Genomic DNA, 16,826 nt, shown 5'->3' with positions numbered 1-16,826 from the left:
TTAATTAATATTTTGTTTGGCTCAACGGATTCTTTATTGAACAAAGTTTTAAAGCTCTGAGCACACAGTTCATTTAAAAGCGCAAAAACATTCAAAGTTACGGAAATATCGGGCATTTTCTCAGGCACAAAGTAACAATATTTCAAAGTTTGATAACGACGCGGTACATTTGTCGCATATAAGTTGAAAGTTGCGCAGGGGCTGGCAGTTTTCTTTAGGAGTGCGATGTTATTAGGGCGCGCTAACAGCCTGGTCCGTTCGGCGCCCACTGGAAAAAGTCACACTGTTTACCCTTTATCAAACTGCAGGTATAGAAGTTCCTGCCGTTGTTGGGCCCGAGTTTGAGAACTGTCCTCATTAGGCAGCGTTTCCCATGGTGACAAAAGGGGAAGTGTGTGTCGGCCCACTGCAACACAGGAGGGGGAAAAAAAACAACAACGACGGAACATTATTAACAGGGATTTAAACTTATCTGAGGGATTTAAATCAGATGCAGACAGCGGATTGTACACGCGGCTCGGAGCTGAACAATTACTGTGTGTGGCTGTGTTATGGAAGGTCAAAGCTATTACTGTGGAAGGAAGTTATTCAATATTTTGTCTTAAGTTTTGACATGTGTAAAGGATGAATAGGCAAGTTGTGTTGATTTAAATAACAATCTACAGAAAAATTATTAAAATAGATATTCTGTAAACATTTCTGCCATGAATAATTTGGAGAGTTGAGAACAAATTTAGTCACTGATTGTTGTCCTCAACCTTTTATGTCTCGCACACCCCTTGAGTCTTTTATTTATACTCCGAGTACCCCTTATAAAGATATCAACTAAACTCAGATTTACTAGTTTTGAGTGGTGTGCTGTGTTCAAAATAAAGCTAAAATACTACCAAGTACCTCCTGACAGTGATTCCCAACTTTTTTTTTTGTCTCATGCACCCCTTGATTCTTGAGTCTGAGCACCCCTAAACTATTATCCACTAAACTGAGATATTTAGTTAGTTATTGTGTTAAAAAAAAAAGAAATATTTTCAAGTACTCCCTGCTAAGTGTCCCCATACCCCTGGTTGGGAAACACTGCTCTTACATATCGTGTATTGAGGGAGGAGATTAACAAGCTCAGGCAGTAATTTAGCCAAAACAGTACATTGATGAAAACATTCTAAAAACACCTTCTTTTAACAGTGACGTATACTGTTTTATAAGCATTCATACGATTCGATATGTACAATGAAAAACTATAAGATTGCACAAGTAAATATTACAATATTTATGGTATTACATGGCCTTGTGTAAGCATTAAAGGTGTACCCCGGCCCGTCACTGCTGATTTCTAGCACAAGAACCACCATAAACTACAACTACTACTGGATGTAATAATAGCAGGAGTAACTGTTATTTTGGCAGCATTGATATAGTAAAATGTCTTCTCAATCAGCTGCAACTAAACGGCGCATTTTATATGTAGGAGCTTACCGTTGAAAATGGCTGTTTCCACAAAATGTGAATTTCAAATTTGACTTTAAGATAGAGATAACACAATAATAATAATATAATGCATATGGACACTCAAAGGCACTTTACATTGCATCATTCATTCACTCCATACTTGGTGGTGGTAAGCTACAGTTGTAGCCACAGCTGCCCTGGGGTAGATTGACCAGTCTGTGCCATCGACCCCTCTGACCACCACCAACCACTCACACACACAGTACATTCACCCTGGCTTCCTGGTGTTACCAAACAGTCTCCCATCCAAGTACCAACCGGACCCTTCCTGCTTAGCTTCCGAGATCTGACGGGATCAGGCAGAGCAAAGGTCTCCTTTATTCATGAAAGGTCTACTTTAGAACACGTATTGACACCCTTCTTGTTAATGTACGTGTTTTGGTATTTATTATTACCTGTGTATAAATTATTTTGACAACCCAACTGGAAACGAGGTAAGAGCTTCTAGTAAAAAACAAACAAACTATTGTATTAGTACTGCGATCTTGTTACACCCCTTACTTTAACTTCATGCACCTTCTACTTCAAACAACTTCTACCCCTATAAGGTTTGATCACATTGCCTTGTTTGTATTCCCTGCTACCTCACGTCAGAGTGATAAACTTGTTCCGCTCACCTCAAAGAAGCTGCACTGGCTCTCCCGGGGCAGTGAGCAGGTGTAGAAGACGCGTCCCTTATTCTCCCCATCCTTGTGGACCACTCGCAGGGCAGCTGGCCTGTTGTGGGCCGAACAACAAGGAGCGCTGGGACTTCGAGAGAGCGCGGAGGAGCCGTGGCTGGCGGCGGCTGCTGCGTCTGCCGTGGGAAAACTAGCGAACACAGAAAAATGTCCTATTAGTGACAAGACAAACACATCCTCGCTGCGATGACGGGTCCAGAGGACAATGGGAGTTGTTGGGGTGAGTCTGTAAAGGGCTTTTTAAACTGCTGTCGGGATAATAGGGGTGTTTAGGGGTGTCACAATGTTAGACGCTGGAGATAGGATTGATGACCAAGATCATTTATCATGCACAATGCAAAGCTACATAAAGGCAATACATTTTTAGGGTAAGCAATGTTGATAATGAAAAAGTGATATAAATACTGGTGTTTGGAGTATTTTAATGTATGCATGGGAGCGACATTTGCGTCACTGGGAAGGTTAGCTCCCCCCCTGGGTGAAATAGAAGCTCTCCATCCATCCATCCATCCATTTTCTTCCGCTTTATCCGGGGCCGGGTCGCGGGGGCAGCAGTCTCAGCAGAGATGCCCAAACTTCCCGATCCACACACACTTCCTCCAGCTGTTCTGGGGGGACCCCGAGGCGACACCAGGCCAGCTCGGAGACATAGTCCCACCACCGTGTCCTGGGTCTTCCACGAGGCCTTGTCCCACTAGGACATGCCTGGAACACCTCCCGCGGGAGGCGACCAGGAGGCATCCGAAACAGATGCCCGAGCCACCTCAGCTGGCTCCTTTCGACGTGGAGGAGCAGCGACTCTACTCCGAGCTCCTCCCGGGTAGCTGAGCTCCTCACCCGATCTCGGAGGGTGCGCCCAGCCACCCTGCGAAGGAAACTCATTTCGGCCGCTTGTATTCGCGATCTTGTCCTTTCGGTCATGACCCAAATCTCATGACCATAGGTGAGGGTGGGAACGTAGATCGATCGGTAAATCGAGAGCTTTGCCCTCCGACTCAGCTCCCTCTTCACCACGACAGACCGATACAGTGACCGCATCACTGCTGACGCTGCACCGATCCGTCTGTCGATCTCACGCTCCATCCGTCCCTCACTCGTGAACAAGACCCCGAGATACTTGAACTCCTCCACTTGAGGTAAGGACTCCCCACCGACCTGGAGAGGGGAAGCCACCTTTTTCCGGTGGAGGACCATGGCCTCGGATTTGGAGGTGCTGATCCTCATCCCGGCCGCTACACACTCGGCTGCAAACCGCCCCAGTGCGTGCTGAAGGTCCTGGTTTGTTGAAGCCAACAGAACAACATCATCTGCAAACAGCAGAGATGAGACTCTGAGGCTCCCAAACCGGACACCCTCCGGCCCCTGGCTGCGCCGAGAAATTCTGTCCATAAAAGTAATGAACAGAACCGGTGACAAAGGGCAGCCCTGGCGGAGACCAACACGCACCGGGAACAGGTCTGACTTACTGCCGGCAATGCGAACCAAGCTCCTGCTGCGGTCATACAGGGAACGGACAGCCCTTAGCAGAGGGCCCCGGACCCCATACTCCCGGAGCACCCCCCACAGGGCACCACGAGGGACGCGGTCGAACGCTTAGAAATAGAAGCTCTCGTCCATTGAAATGAATGGGCAGAGATCAAATATGAAATATGACTAAATATGTAAAATATGTTGCTTCAGGTAATTCAATTCATAGAGACGACGGTTAGCGCCTTTACACCTAGCAGCTGAATCCCACTGTGATCACGTCAATAGCATTTGCTTGCGAAAAGTTTTCTCTTGTTGGTTTATGTCATTACAGCTACTGTCCCTTTTATATTGTTATTAAATTCAATGTATGCAGCCTACGATGCAGTTTTGTAGATTGTGAGCACAAAAACATCCATGGTTCCTTCAGCAGATAATCTACTAGCTGCTATTGCTTAAGTGAATGTGCGCTTTAAGACCCAGTGATTAGATCATCATTATGCTTGAGTACTTACCGATTAAAGACATCACAAAGGGGATGATTCACGGACACAGTGTGGAGCTGTTTCCTCAACAATGATAATTATTCACTGATTGTAGCTATTCTTAAACTAGCTCTTTGTTTTTTTTTCCATTCACAGTTCAAAATGTTGTGTTCATGAGCAAGACTGAACATTTTTCTGCGGTTCTGACACTGGCTTTGGAATGTTTCATCCCCATAGCGAGAAATGATCCACGATTTTCTATCTGCTGCTATACTTATACTAGAACTAAACTAAAGTGTAATTCATTTAATTTGTTTCCATCTATAGATTATATTTGTTTCCAAAGTAATCTATTAATGAATTGTTGATGAAACATTCCTTAATCCGGTAAATAAAATATATTTAGGCTCGTTCCTGATCTGGCTTAATAACATTTTGTTCATTTTAATCAGTCATTTAAATGTGCACCGGCATTGCCAAACTACGATCTTCAGAGCCAGCTGACCGTGTTCACAGAAGGGCAGACTCTGAGCATTGTGCTGATTTAAATGTGTGCCTCATCTCAAGACACTTTCTCTGATGACAATCGCCCTAACGGTCGCAGAGAGCTGCTGACCAAAGTGAAATTAGTTGATGGCATGTCACAGCACGCTGGACGCGGCCATTTTCTCTGTTATCATTTATTTTGCCAATTATATTGTTATCACAGTATTTAATTTTCATACTGTGACGGGCCACATCGCCCTGGCCTGATGTCAAGAGTCACATTAACAAAGCAAACAGAGCAGTATAATCAATCACAGTAATCATCGGTCTCCCAGCAAAGAGGGTCAACCAATAAGAAAGTGATTTACATGACATACTGACAATGGATTTTGACCATTCGAGATGTTTTGGAATTACCCTGGTCATTTTAGTTGTAGTAGTTTATTTGAGCAGTTCACATTCTGATTCTTTCTAAGGTTCACATTATAAAAAAGTAATGGAGTAAAGGAGTAGGAGTACGAGGCTGAAACAAGAAGGTTTATGTGCTCCTACTCTTCATATTATAGCATTATTAATCAGGGCAGGAAATTCTGGCAGCACAGTCAGGTTTGGAAAGGTTCATGTTTTCCACATTTACAAAGCCACTCACCCTGTTATCCTACCCACTACTTTACGAATTAACTAACTCCTCTGAGGCCTGGTTGCTGTGTAAGGGTCTTGTTTATGGCACTTTTAGAAAGAAGGAAAGGAAAAAAAGAAAGCTCAAGAAATCTCCCGTCTGCCTCGGGGGACGCTAGTTCCAGCAGGAGGAATTATTCTTGTTCACCATACCTGCCCATGCCTCCCTTACCTTCACGACACGCCAGCCACAGATCAACTACACAGAACAACGCATGAAACATATATGGGTCATGATAGCGTTGCACGCAGCTATCCGTGTTTCTATTCTTAACAATCCCGCTTTGAAATTTCCACCTTCCATCTTTTCTTCCTTGCAGTATCTCTGCAAAGATGCTAAAGTAATTCATGAGGAGATTAATTGATCATATAACGGGGTTACATCAAGACCCTGTCATTCCTTTAATTAAATGTGTGAAATGGCAAAGTAAAATTATGTCCAGCTACAGGTAGGGCTGGGTACGTTACATTTTTTTGATACTGATGTCTGAACGATACTATTCTGATACCTATACCATATTTTCTAGACTATAAGTCACACTATTTTTCATAGTTTGGCTGGGGGTGTGTCTTATACTCCGGAGAGACTTTTTTTTCAAACATATAATTTCACATGCCGCTAGAGGGCGCTGCAGGCTAATCGAGCAGCAGAAAAAGTTTGGAGTGTGCAGAAAGCGGAGGTTACTCTTACCGCAGTGAAGAAAACAAAGCAAAGCTAATCACGGGCTAAAAGCTAGATGGCCACATTTAGCGGAAAGAGATCGCAAATGAGAGCTTGAAAGACGCGCTGCCGGGAGAGGCTTGTCAATGGTGCAGTTACGCCACTGTGCTCAGGGAGTTGCCAAGGCGATTGTTCAGAAGTGACACCGCGGATGGAGATTTCAATAGATACAGACGGCATCTCGTCATAGAAGGGGGCGTGGCTTCACCAAGGGGGAAAATAGAATCTTAAGAGAAACACAATTTTCCACTCTTTTTAGCCATTTTCTGGTGGAATATCAACTTATTTATCACACATAAATAAAGTCAAGTGTAAATCGGGCCCATAAGGATATTTTGACGCAAAAGATTGTTCAGTAGTTAAGTGAAAAAACGGCAGTTGTAGCTAGCGCTAGCTAACCGTTAGCATTAGCCCGATGCTAACATGTAGCATCAAGTTAGCATTCTCCGTTATTTATGTATTTATGGGCTGTTGAACCACCTTGCTCCACCCCATGTCTTTGTATCTTTATTTAGAAGAAAACTATATTCATAATTCAGCATTTGTTACAGTAGTTTTTGAATAATTAGAGAACATTTACATTTTTTCAAAATTGTTTTCCCCCTTAACTGTTTTAAAAAATGACCATATATGGACGATTCCAGAGATGCCGTCTGTATCTATGGACTTAGTGATATGGAGTGAGATCGAGAGTTTTGGTTCTTTATGCTATAGTTATCTTTTTAACTCTTTATGTGACGTTAACATACCAGACACCTATTTAGTTTGTTGTTTGTGCTCCCATGATCATAATGAACATAATCAACATGCTACGTTAGCAAACCGTACGCCTATTCAGCCTGTTTTTATTTTCTTCAATACGGCTATTTTTTTTGGCTGGTGCGTCTTGTACTCCGAAGCGACTTGTAGTCCAGAAAATCCGGTACTAAAATATTACCAGGAAACAGAACAATAATGTGTGATCTGCAAATTTACAAAATCAGTTTCATCTCCAAAAAAATTGTAAAAAAAAAAACATTGGGCAAGAAAAAAATTATTAAAAAAATGGAACAACCAAGTCACTTTCTTTAATGCTGTTCCTGGACGAAACCGCATCAAAACTTGGATCTAAAGACAAAAGATACTTAAATATTTTCAACACTGGTAGTACCATACGTTTTTTCCCCCCGATATCAGACTGGTATCGTTTAACGGTACCCAGCCCTAGCTACAGGTATGCTTTTCTCAGCACTATGGACATCGCAATAGGCCTAATTTCACAGTTCATCCCTAACTCTTTCTTAGTATTTCTATAAAATATTAAATATGTTTTTTTTTCCTCCACATCATTTTGACAGAAATGTTATTTAGTTTCAGTCAAGATTTCGTGAAAAACTCTTTTTAGCTCGACTTTTACTAGTCCTCTCGTGCTCAGTCGTCCTGACGTGCACAGGGAGCGGAGCAGACGTGGCAAAGTGTGGAGGAGCTGCTACAAACACACGGATCAAACTCACACAGAGAAGCTGAAGGGGCTGCCGGTAAGAGTGGCTATGGCTGTCAAGTGTTTATTTTTGCCATCTCAGAATATGACGTAAACACTTGTTGCATTATTTTCTTTAAAATGATCATGTTCATTTGAAAAGTTACTATTTGGTTAATGGTCACTTTGGGAGGTTGTCTCTTTTGGTTCATCACTATTCAAATATTCATCAATTCTGAAAGTGTTGTAATTTCCCAGCTTTCTTCAAACATCACGTTGACGGGTGTAGCTTGCTAAAAATAGTAATGCACAGTTCATGCTACATCGTTAAAAGTGATTAAAGGCTACAATCTTAAAGGTTTACATGGTCAAATGCATAGTCCTAAAAACCTGGTGTTACTTACCTGTACCAAAAAGTTATTATTACTTACCTTTATACGTTCCTCCTAAAACTTATAAACCTCATACTGGTTGATTCTGTTTTAATTCCGTGTTTACAAATGCTACTGCAATTTATTGTTTTTCTTTATGTAAAACCTTTTTCTAAGGTTTTTTTTAACTGCCTGACACTGATAAAGACAACATAAAGACAACTTCCAGCCTGTTTATTGAGTGAAGTCCAGCAACAATCTTCAGGGGTGTAGAAGCCCCTTCAAATGTGGACCCCGTGTAGCCATAGTTGACTAAATCTAAAACTTATCTAGTCAACTTTACACTTTTATGATTTTTTTTTCCAGCTTATAAAGTGTATGGTATTGCTGGCCTTGGAGAAGGTCCATGTTTCTCTGGCATTTAAATGAAATGAGGATTTTTCAAACTGTCATTGGAAGTTGTTAGACACTTCATTTTCAGAAGGGCTTTTATTGGTCTATGGAAATTTGTCCTGACATTTAGTTTTAGTCAAATTGATGATAAATCTCTGCTCTGACTGTAAACCATCATAATGCAGTTTAAACATGCAGCCATCGAGTCTTTCTAAACTTAACACTGTGCAGAAATTTCCACCCTCCTTCCCCCTGCCACTTAAAAGTCCCTGTATAAACGTATTCATGAGTGCGCAAACAGCAGTCGCTCTCCTCTCACCGTGAGTTGGGGGTTCCTTGCGCAGCGCCGTTATCAATTCTCATTTTCTTGGCTGGGTGACTGTAGGAGGCCAGCGTTTCCCCACCGGAGCGCGCCGCTGTGCTTTGCCTGTGCCAGCCACCAGAGGCATAATTGGGGCTTGTTGTCCCTTGGCACACGGCGTATTTATGTGAACCTTGCGCGGAGACGGTGGAATTTTGATTTGGAGTGGCGCGTGGGGAGTGGAGCGGCTGGGGCTGGGGCTTTTTCGCCGTCTGGTTGGGGGTTAAGTCGGAGAAAACCAGGGTGGAGGTTCCAAACGCGGACCTCCAGTTGAGTTTGAGCTCCTGGTCTGGCTTCGTGAAGGCGGTGCAGGGGTATTTGATCAGGTGGCTGGTGAAGGACGATGCTTCGGCACAAACGCCGTCGATGTGGGCTGTGAAGGGAAAGGAAACCAGGGATTAACAATATGAAATACACTGATAGTATTGCCGACGAGATCAAATCGAGGATGCTGTTTCGAAGAACAAAAACTAAACAAAATGCAGCAAAAAATATTCATACAAATCAACAAAAATGGAGCATCAACCTAAACATGTTTGCAAAATAAAAAATGGAACATGCTTCAGATGGTTTGTAAAAAGACATTGTATAAATATTGTAGCAGTATACATATTTCTCAAAGGGACACATTGCTTAATGTCTTAATCTTTTTGTATAACATTGGAGCTTATTTTTATTATCAAAAAGCCATTCCCTCTTTTAGGGAAATAGTTCTTGACATTATGCCAGTAATTAACCATTTTTATCTATTTGAAATGTTGTCCTAAGAAACTTGTAAAGATATTATCTCACTTTTTGCAAGACGGACAGTGCGCAGGAGCTTTATTCTTCTGTACAAACCATTTAAATAAGGGTAGCAGCCTCCCAAAATGATTATGCTATATAAACCTAAGCCAAACTATTTTCCTAACCTTGTTGTTCTTAGATAGACACTTAGTTTTACTAATTTACCAATGGATGAGTCCATTGACTCCATACAATGTGTGTAGCATGCAAGAACACCGTACATCTGAATAAAACAGTGCCCAGTGCAGTGATTTGGGGTAAATATTTATGTTCATATTTCAGTGAAACTACAGTATGCCCTGACAAACACAGATGCTCTTCCCAGCGTTATTACCACTGTCTGAGGGTTTCAAGGCACACTGCGTAACATTTTGGATTCAACTGTTGCCAGGAATACAAAACATGCTCCTAATAAGTAGCAAATGCTATATTTTTGCAGTTTTTGCACATATTTTTGCACAGAATGGATTTGGATGAGAACCTAACCTTTTTTAAATCTCATACTTTGCTGTGTTTAGTCAACATCTCCATGGAAACGAGCTGGAGACGTCCCTCTCCTGGGAAAGTTCAGGTCTTCTATGAAATTTATGAGCTAAATTTTATGATGGATGCACCGATACCGATACCAGTATTGGGTATATACCGACACCACACGCCAGAGCTAAATGTTGTTAGTTATATCAAAGTACTCGTTTCAGTTTTAGAAAAAGTGGTTTACTGAATACTGGCATTACCCACACTATCTGGCAACTCACTGTTAGGCAAATGTAAACGTAAAGAATCTTAACATTATGTGAAATGTTTTAGCAATGTGTAATTGTGAATAAAACATTACAAATCCAAAAAATAGATGTAAACATGTTCACGTTGTATCTGGGGTCACAGATTGGTTATGACTCGACCTTTAAGTCTCTGCAGTGATAGGAGTGAGTATCAGGAACATACTCCAAACCGAACAGAACTCAAAAATCTGTCTGGTCACGTTTCTAATTTGAACATCTGCTTCCACTACAATAAACAAGCCAGCCATAAAATGCAGGTTAACTTCAAATTTCAAACCGCGCCGTTAAATTAACAAGTGAGCAGCGGCCATGTGCAATCTGTCGTGTTGATGAAACCCCCGCGCAGGACCCAGGGAAATGTCCCCATATAAAAAGTTAATTATATCTGTAATGGCGGCCCTGAATGCCGAACATCAGTCATTAGGAGAGCTGGGAATAAATATTACTGTAGCCTCCATCAACTGCTAAATGAATGTGCCCTTCAGCAGAGAGCCCCCCACCCCCCCCTCCTCCACTGTACACTGTGGAGGATACAAGCCCTAATAATCACACTGTAATGATGGAACAAGAGGATCAGAGGTACGCTGATAGTTTGAGTGTTTTAAAGCAGATCATGAACTAGGGACGCAACAAATACTCTTTATCATAAACCAGTGTTGACTTACTTCAGTATGTCGTCTACATTTGATATAAAAGCTGCCAACTCTGCACTTTAGACTAGGGGAGCACGGCTGTCATAGTACCACAAAGTAATGACCAATCATTATATTCAGGATTAATGGGATCGTTTTATAATGTTATTGTGAATTGGTGCATCAACCAGGCCTTAACCAGGAACAATTTTTTTTTTTTTTTGGTACTTTAGCAATACTTGTTTTTTGATACCGATACCTGAACAATTGTTTTTGTAGTACCTATACTAAAATATTTGTCGTCTAACTAGAATGACAAATATTTTGTGTGGAAGATCTGCAAATGTACAATATCGAGTTAAGCCAAGAATGTGTGGAAAATTGGGAATAATTTTGGAAAAAAATTGAGAAAATTGGAAGAAATTGTGTCAAAAAATGTTTTGGCAAATAATATATTGGGAATTAATTGGACGGGGAAATGGGGGAAACTATTAGTAATAAAAAAATGAGGAAGATTAACAAAAAAAGGAAGAAAAAAAATTAAATAGGGCAGACATTGGGCAAAAAAGAAGGGAAAAAATGGGAAAAAATAAACAATAATTGGGGGAAACAAAATAATTAATTTGAGCTGAAACAACCAAGTCACTTTATTTAATGCTGTCCCTTGACCAACAGCATCAAATCAAAAGATATATAAAAAAAATTCAATATCTGCTTTCCATGCATACTGGTATTACTGGTTAAACGATGCTACCATACTAGCATCGTTTAACAATACCCAGCCCTACCCTTCAGCTCGTGCAGTCTTTGAGTCTTTTAGAACCGCCCCGCAACGAAGGGCAAGTCCATATTCATACCGAGCCAACTTCAATAACAGACCTTACCCTGTAAAAGGTGAACAAACTTTCAGCGCGGCATAGTAGCTGCAGTGTGCCCCCATGTTGGCACGCCACAGCAAATGAATAACACAAAAAGCAGTTGGGTAACCGCTCCAAACCCGGGCTAAAGTTCGTGAAATAAGGTTCGTCCGGCACCATTCACTGTTCCCTGTGACAAGGAGCGACGGTGCATAGCTAAAAAGGCTCTGGTTTCTTGACGAAAGCAGCTGTCCCTTCCTATGGCAAAGTACATCTTATTTTTTGAAGAGACCTTCACAAAAGCCAGTTGCTCTTTTAACAACAGAAGCAAACTAGAAAAGACTTCGGTTTGACAGATGAATTTGCTGCACTGTGATTGCACTGGAAGAGGCAATCCGACCCTCTATGAAGCCGTACCAGACTGTCTTGCTGTTGAGCAGAAAACACGGAGTAAATCAGGCGGCAAACCAGGCAACGCCAACGGAGCCATTTGTCTCGATGCACATCTGCGCAGAATACTGTACCATATAGAGGCGATTATCCTTAATGAAGTCACGCGCTAGCGACTCACGATCCCGAGCTTTTAAGATTGACCTCATTGGGTGCGCGCTCACCCTTGGGTCTGGGGGTGAGGCAGGCGTCGCAGGCGGCAGCGGTGGGAGGGTTGATGAGCGTGCACACCCCACAGGTCCAGTCCTCCTCCTCTCTCTTGCCCACACTGGCGTCCATCTCCTGCTCTCTGTACGCCCAGCCGATAAGACTGTTCCTCACCGGCAGGGCACTGGGAAACAACACAGAAACAAAAGTGCAATTATTGTTTGCTGGGCTCGATATTTGTCTCCTCGGGTGTTTGTTTTACATACTTTACATTATTATGGTCCATATGACGTTGTTTATAGACAGATGTTTTTTCCCCTCCAAAACTGTAATATTATTCCTTCTGCATTGGTAACAAAATCTCATATTTAAGTGTACGGCGGGTTTAAGAGTCTGTGTATCAAGACGGTGACAATTAAGCCATGATTAAACACGATTATGTGATAATTATTTTAATTATAGATCAATCATGATGAATCTTCATGAGTTGTTGAAGCCCCGAAGCGCAGCCGATTTGATTTCAGCCAAGACAAGGATACACTGTGTTAGGGAAATACTAAAGGAGTCCGGAGGAGATGTGGATGGAGAGACGGGACACGGTCTGGATGTCTTACATGTTAGAAGTTTATTACCGTATTACAGGCCTGGAGACATTTGAACAGTCAACACAATGTTCAGAGCATTGATCATTCAGAGTCTGGGGATACTTCCACATGAAGAGAGCTATATAGCCTCGGTTAGACGTAGGCACTAACAGTCTACCTCTCGGACAATGTGCCACGTTGACTAGGCCACAAGTCATGTAGAAGGTCGGCGCCTGAATGTTCCCCTTTGACAGTACAATATGATAAGATTCGAAAGGAATGTGCTATGGCCGAATTAACTCTATAATTCTCCATCACACTGGGTTTGTCATATTTCAGCTTTTTTTGTTAATGACAAATTTGCGATAGACCTTTCTCACAGAAGTTTTACTCAAATGCTCGAAGACGATCGATCGATATTTCAATATTGATGGTCTCGGACATTGTGTTCAAAACCTTTCATAAAGGGAGGCGTTTTCCAGTTCCTCTCTCCTTTGATTGTGAGTCAAACTGAACAAGCTGCATAAAGTGCATGCGCCGTAATATGCATTTCAGAATAGATGTGCTTTTCATGGTTGCGTTAAGTAGGGCAACTTTGACCCAAAAATAATCATTCTGACAGATCAATTTGCGATTTCAATATTTTATAGAGAGCATATGTTTTATTTTTCATGCAACTGAGCTTTGAGCAGCATATACAGTACAGCACACAGCACTTCTAAAATGGCTGTTAAACATCATGTTACTCAGTTATTACATTTCAGCTTCACGCAGCAACAAGTTACACGTCTGCAAGATTTATGGAGTTGTCAGAAAATCCTGCTTAGTTTCAAACATTCTCAAATAAATGTGGCGCCCTCACACTCTTTCATCCCTATTCAGCTCCATAAAAGCATTCTCTCAATCACAAGCTGCAAAACGCTGCTTGTTTTATGAAAATCTGACTCATATTTACGTCAGAAACCGTCTGTAAAGATGTTAGAAATAGGCGCGGCTTTATACAATACAATGATACAAGCATTGAGGCAATCAGCTTTTTTTTTGACCGCCCCAACCTGCTCAATAATTATTTTGTGGCCCAGTCCGACCTACGGCTCACGAAACACTTGTCGTTTGTGAATAGCGGTGAGAATAGTTTGTAGCTTTTACATTCTTTTAGAGCTTTATGTTACAATGTATGTCGTTCTCTGATAAAAACAAAAAACAAACCAGGAGCTGTGATTTGCCCACTCATGCATCTTTGAATCTCCTCCATGAGGTATCTTATGTATCCAGTAAATGCTTTCCTCCCCTCTCCATCTCTTGCTAAGCTTAATCCTTTTAATGTGAAGTAAAGACAGTCACCATAGCTTCACTGTACACTGTTGAATTGAACATTTTATTTCGAGCCATATAAATAAAACTATACAAATGGTGTTCAAGAACAAATACAGAGACAAGGGTACATGCCATATCTGTCCAAGATCTTTACCTTTCATAAGTACAACATACTTCCTTTGCCCCTATAATTGGCCAACAAAATAAAATAAATAACATTTTAGCTCAAAAAGGAGTAGGAAGAACACACTTATTTACTCCCACCCCCAATTCATATATTGTCAATCATTTAAATACTGTGGTTGCTGCACTAACTTAGTTTTCCTTCTCGTCTCCTGTTCATTGAAACAGCTACGCAACAAGGGGGAGCAAGAGAACGGGGTGGGAGGAGCTTAGAGTTAGCTTACTTGAATAACCAGGAAGTGAAACTGCTGGATATTTAGTTTCAGTTGTTTTCGATCCAAATTGCCTTTTCTAACCATCTAAGTGTAAGACATTAATGAAGATATGTTTGATGTTATTACCAAATACCTGCAAAAAGCATAATTATCATTAAAATGGTCCTCTTTAGTCTGGTTTATCACAGTATCTTCTTACTCTGTGTCACAACTGCAATGCACAACAGTTGACAGTGATCAAACATTTTTCTCATTGTATTCAGCCCGAGTCCACAGTTTCCCTTTACATAAACAATTTGACTAAGGAGCAAAATGACAACAGACAGCGTGTTTTCCTTGCGTTGCCCTGAGCACACAAGCTAACACTGTGTTTAACAAACGAGCGGATTGTGCCGCGCCAACAGTCGGGCGGGAGCGAGCGGCGTCTCCTCAAACGTCCCCCCACAGATTGCATTATCAGCTGCGGAACGCTCTGTACGGGCTTTCGGCGCTAACCCCAGCCGAAGCCCTGCTCAAACACAGCCCAGGAGGTGTTGAGCCCGTGCCCCGCCTGGCAAACATGCGCATGCATTTTCCCCCCTCGCAACACCTCCCGCTTCTGCCAAGTCCATCTGCCTGCAAAGATGGCCTCCCTCGCAAGTTCAACCCATTAGTTAAAAAGTCTGAGGCTTCTCGCTCAACGGGAAAATCGGTTTGATGTGTTTTTAGGCTGTACCTGTGTGAAAGTGGCAGCCTGGCACAGGGAGGCTGTTTAAAGAAAAAAGGCCTCGTGTCAGCATTTAGAAAGTGTTCTCCAAAAGATGTGGATTTGGATGATGTTTGTGGTGAAATTTTTGGATGATGAATTTTTAACGGAAAAAAAAAAGCACGTCTTTAAAGCAGTACTAAGTAACGTGTTTACCTTAATAAATCCTTTTTGTAGTCCCTGTGGGGGTAGTACAAGTGTTAATGGGATGATTGGAGGGTCTTTCGTCTCCCCCTGGTGTCTCTGGACAGAAAACCATGTTTGCAACTTGACTGCCACCGGTCCGGAGAAAGCAATACACACTAATGAAATCACGAAGAAGAAGCTTACATGCTAACGGGCAAAGCTAACTGCGGGCTAACGTCACTTTAAACAGTATTTACAGCCAAGTTTGAGTGAAAAAAAATATTTCTATTGTATAATTGGATGCACAGTGACCCTCTCCCCCTTTGCCTTTCCTGTCAGCGTAGTATTTACTCTCCAAGACAATTAATAAGTAAAAAAATCGTAACTTGCTACGACACCTGCAGTTGCGCTTATGGCCTCTAGGGGGAAGAGTTACTTAGTACTGCTTTAACACATCAGTGGAGTAGAAATATACATCATGCATATTGAACATTCATTTGTGTATCGTGGCATTGATATTTTCCATTTTGAATTGATAATGAAGTGTATACATGCATAAGACGGTAAGAGTAGACAGTAGAATAGAGCTGCACACTTTACCTTCACCTTTAGCACATCGATATTGAGGTTTTGCCTACAGCGGTATCCTAACTGAAAAAGGCTGATGTTGTTGTTGTTTTTTTCCCTGGCTTACGAATCCACCATTTGAGTAATAGATAGGGTCTGCAGTCAGAATTATGGAGCCTCACTGCCTTTGGCTCGCTGGCCAATCAAAAGTGTCTGCAGGAGATGTTTGCTCTGCAGCGCGCTATAACTCCACGTGTGTCTCGCTCTGTGCAAACTGCAAACTAGTCTCACCGTAACTGTGCGTCTCGCAACCCGTTGGCTGGGTTTGACTACAGAATTATAATTTCATCGCACAGAGGGTAGACGTGGTCCCAAAAGCCGATCGCCCCAGCGGATCAGGTTTCTGACATTAATATGAGAAGGATTTTCATAAAACAAGCAGCAGTATTCAGCTTGTTGCATTCATTCAACACTTTTATGTAGCTTATTAGTCCCCGAGTCTAAGTCTCTCTGTGCATGAATTCATTAGGCTATATGCACCCTGAGCAAAACACCAAGAGTCAGACACACAGTAAATCCTATGAGCAGGAATTCAGAATACAAGGAACACAAAAATACATATCAGGATGATATACAAATATCTACAAATTATTTACAGTCATATATATATACAAACATCTTCTATAAACAGAAGCATTAAAGAAAAGGGGTGAAGTCCAGTACCCCATTGAGACCTGGATACTCTGTTGCTTTAAGAGTGTAGATCCAGAAGGACTCCCTCTGTAGGAGACTTTTAAGTCTGTCGCCTCCTCTTAATGGCTCAGGGAT

The 16,826-nt window shown here is 41.8% G+C and overlaps 1 protein-coding gene across 1 annotated transcript in view; it reads right to left on the bottom strand.

Annotated features, from left to right (window-relative positions):
* Positions 1 to 87: 87 nt before the first annotated feature.
* The window catches only part of neil3 (nei-like DNA glycosylase 3), a 34,421-nt gene continuing 17,682 nt past the window's right edge, over positions 88 to 16,826 (bottom strand). Inside the window, exons 7-10 of the mRNA XM_079557280.1 lie at positions 12,279 to 12,445; positions 8,566 to 8,980; positions 2,124 to 2,316; positions 88 to 406 (exon numbers count right to left, since the gene is read on the bottom strand). Of these exons, the coding sequence (XP_079413406.1) occupies positions 242 to 406; positions 2,124 to 2,316; positions 8,566 to 8,980; positions 12,279 to 12,445 (940 nt within the window). The 3' untranslated portion in view covers positions 88 to 241. The remainder of the gene's footprint in view (positions 407 to 2,123; positions 2,317 to 8,565; positions 8,981 to 12,278; positions 12,446 to 16,826) is intronic.

Source organism: Gobius niger (genome assembly GCF_951799975.1).
Source record: "Gobius niger genome assembly, chromosome: 5".
Lineage (NCBI taxonomy): Eukaryota > Metazoa > Chordata > Actinopteri > Gobiiformes > Gobiidae > Gobius > Gobius niger.
The sequence above is the reverse complement of the archived record's forward strand: the minus strand, read 5'-3'. Positions and strand labels throughout refer to the sequence as shown.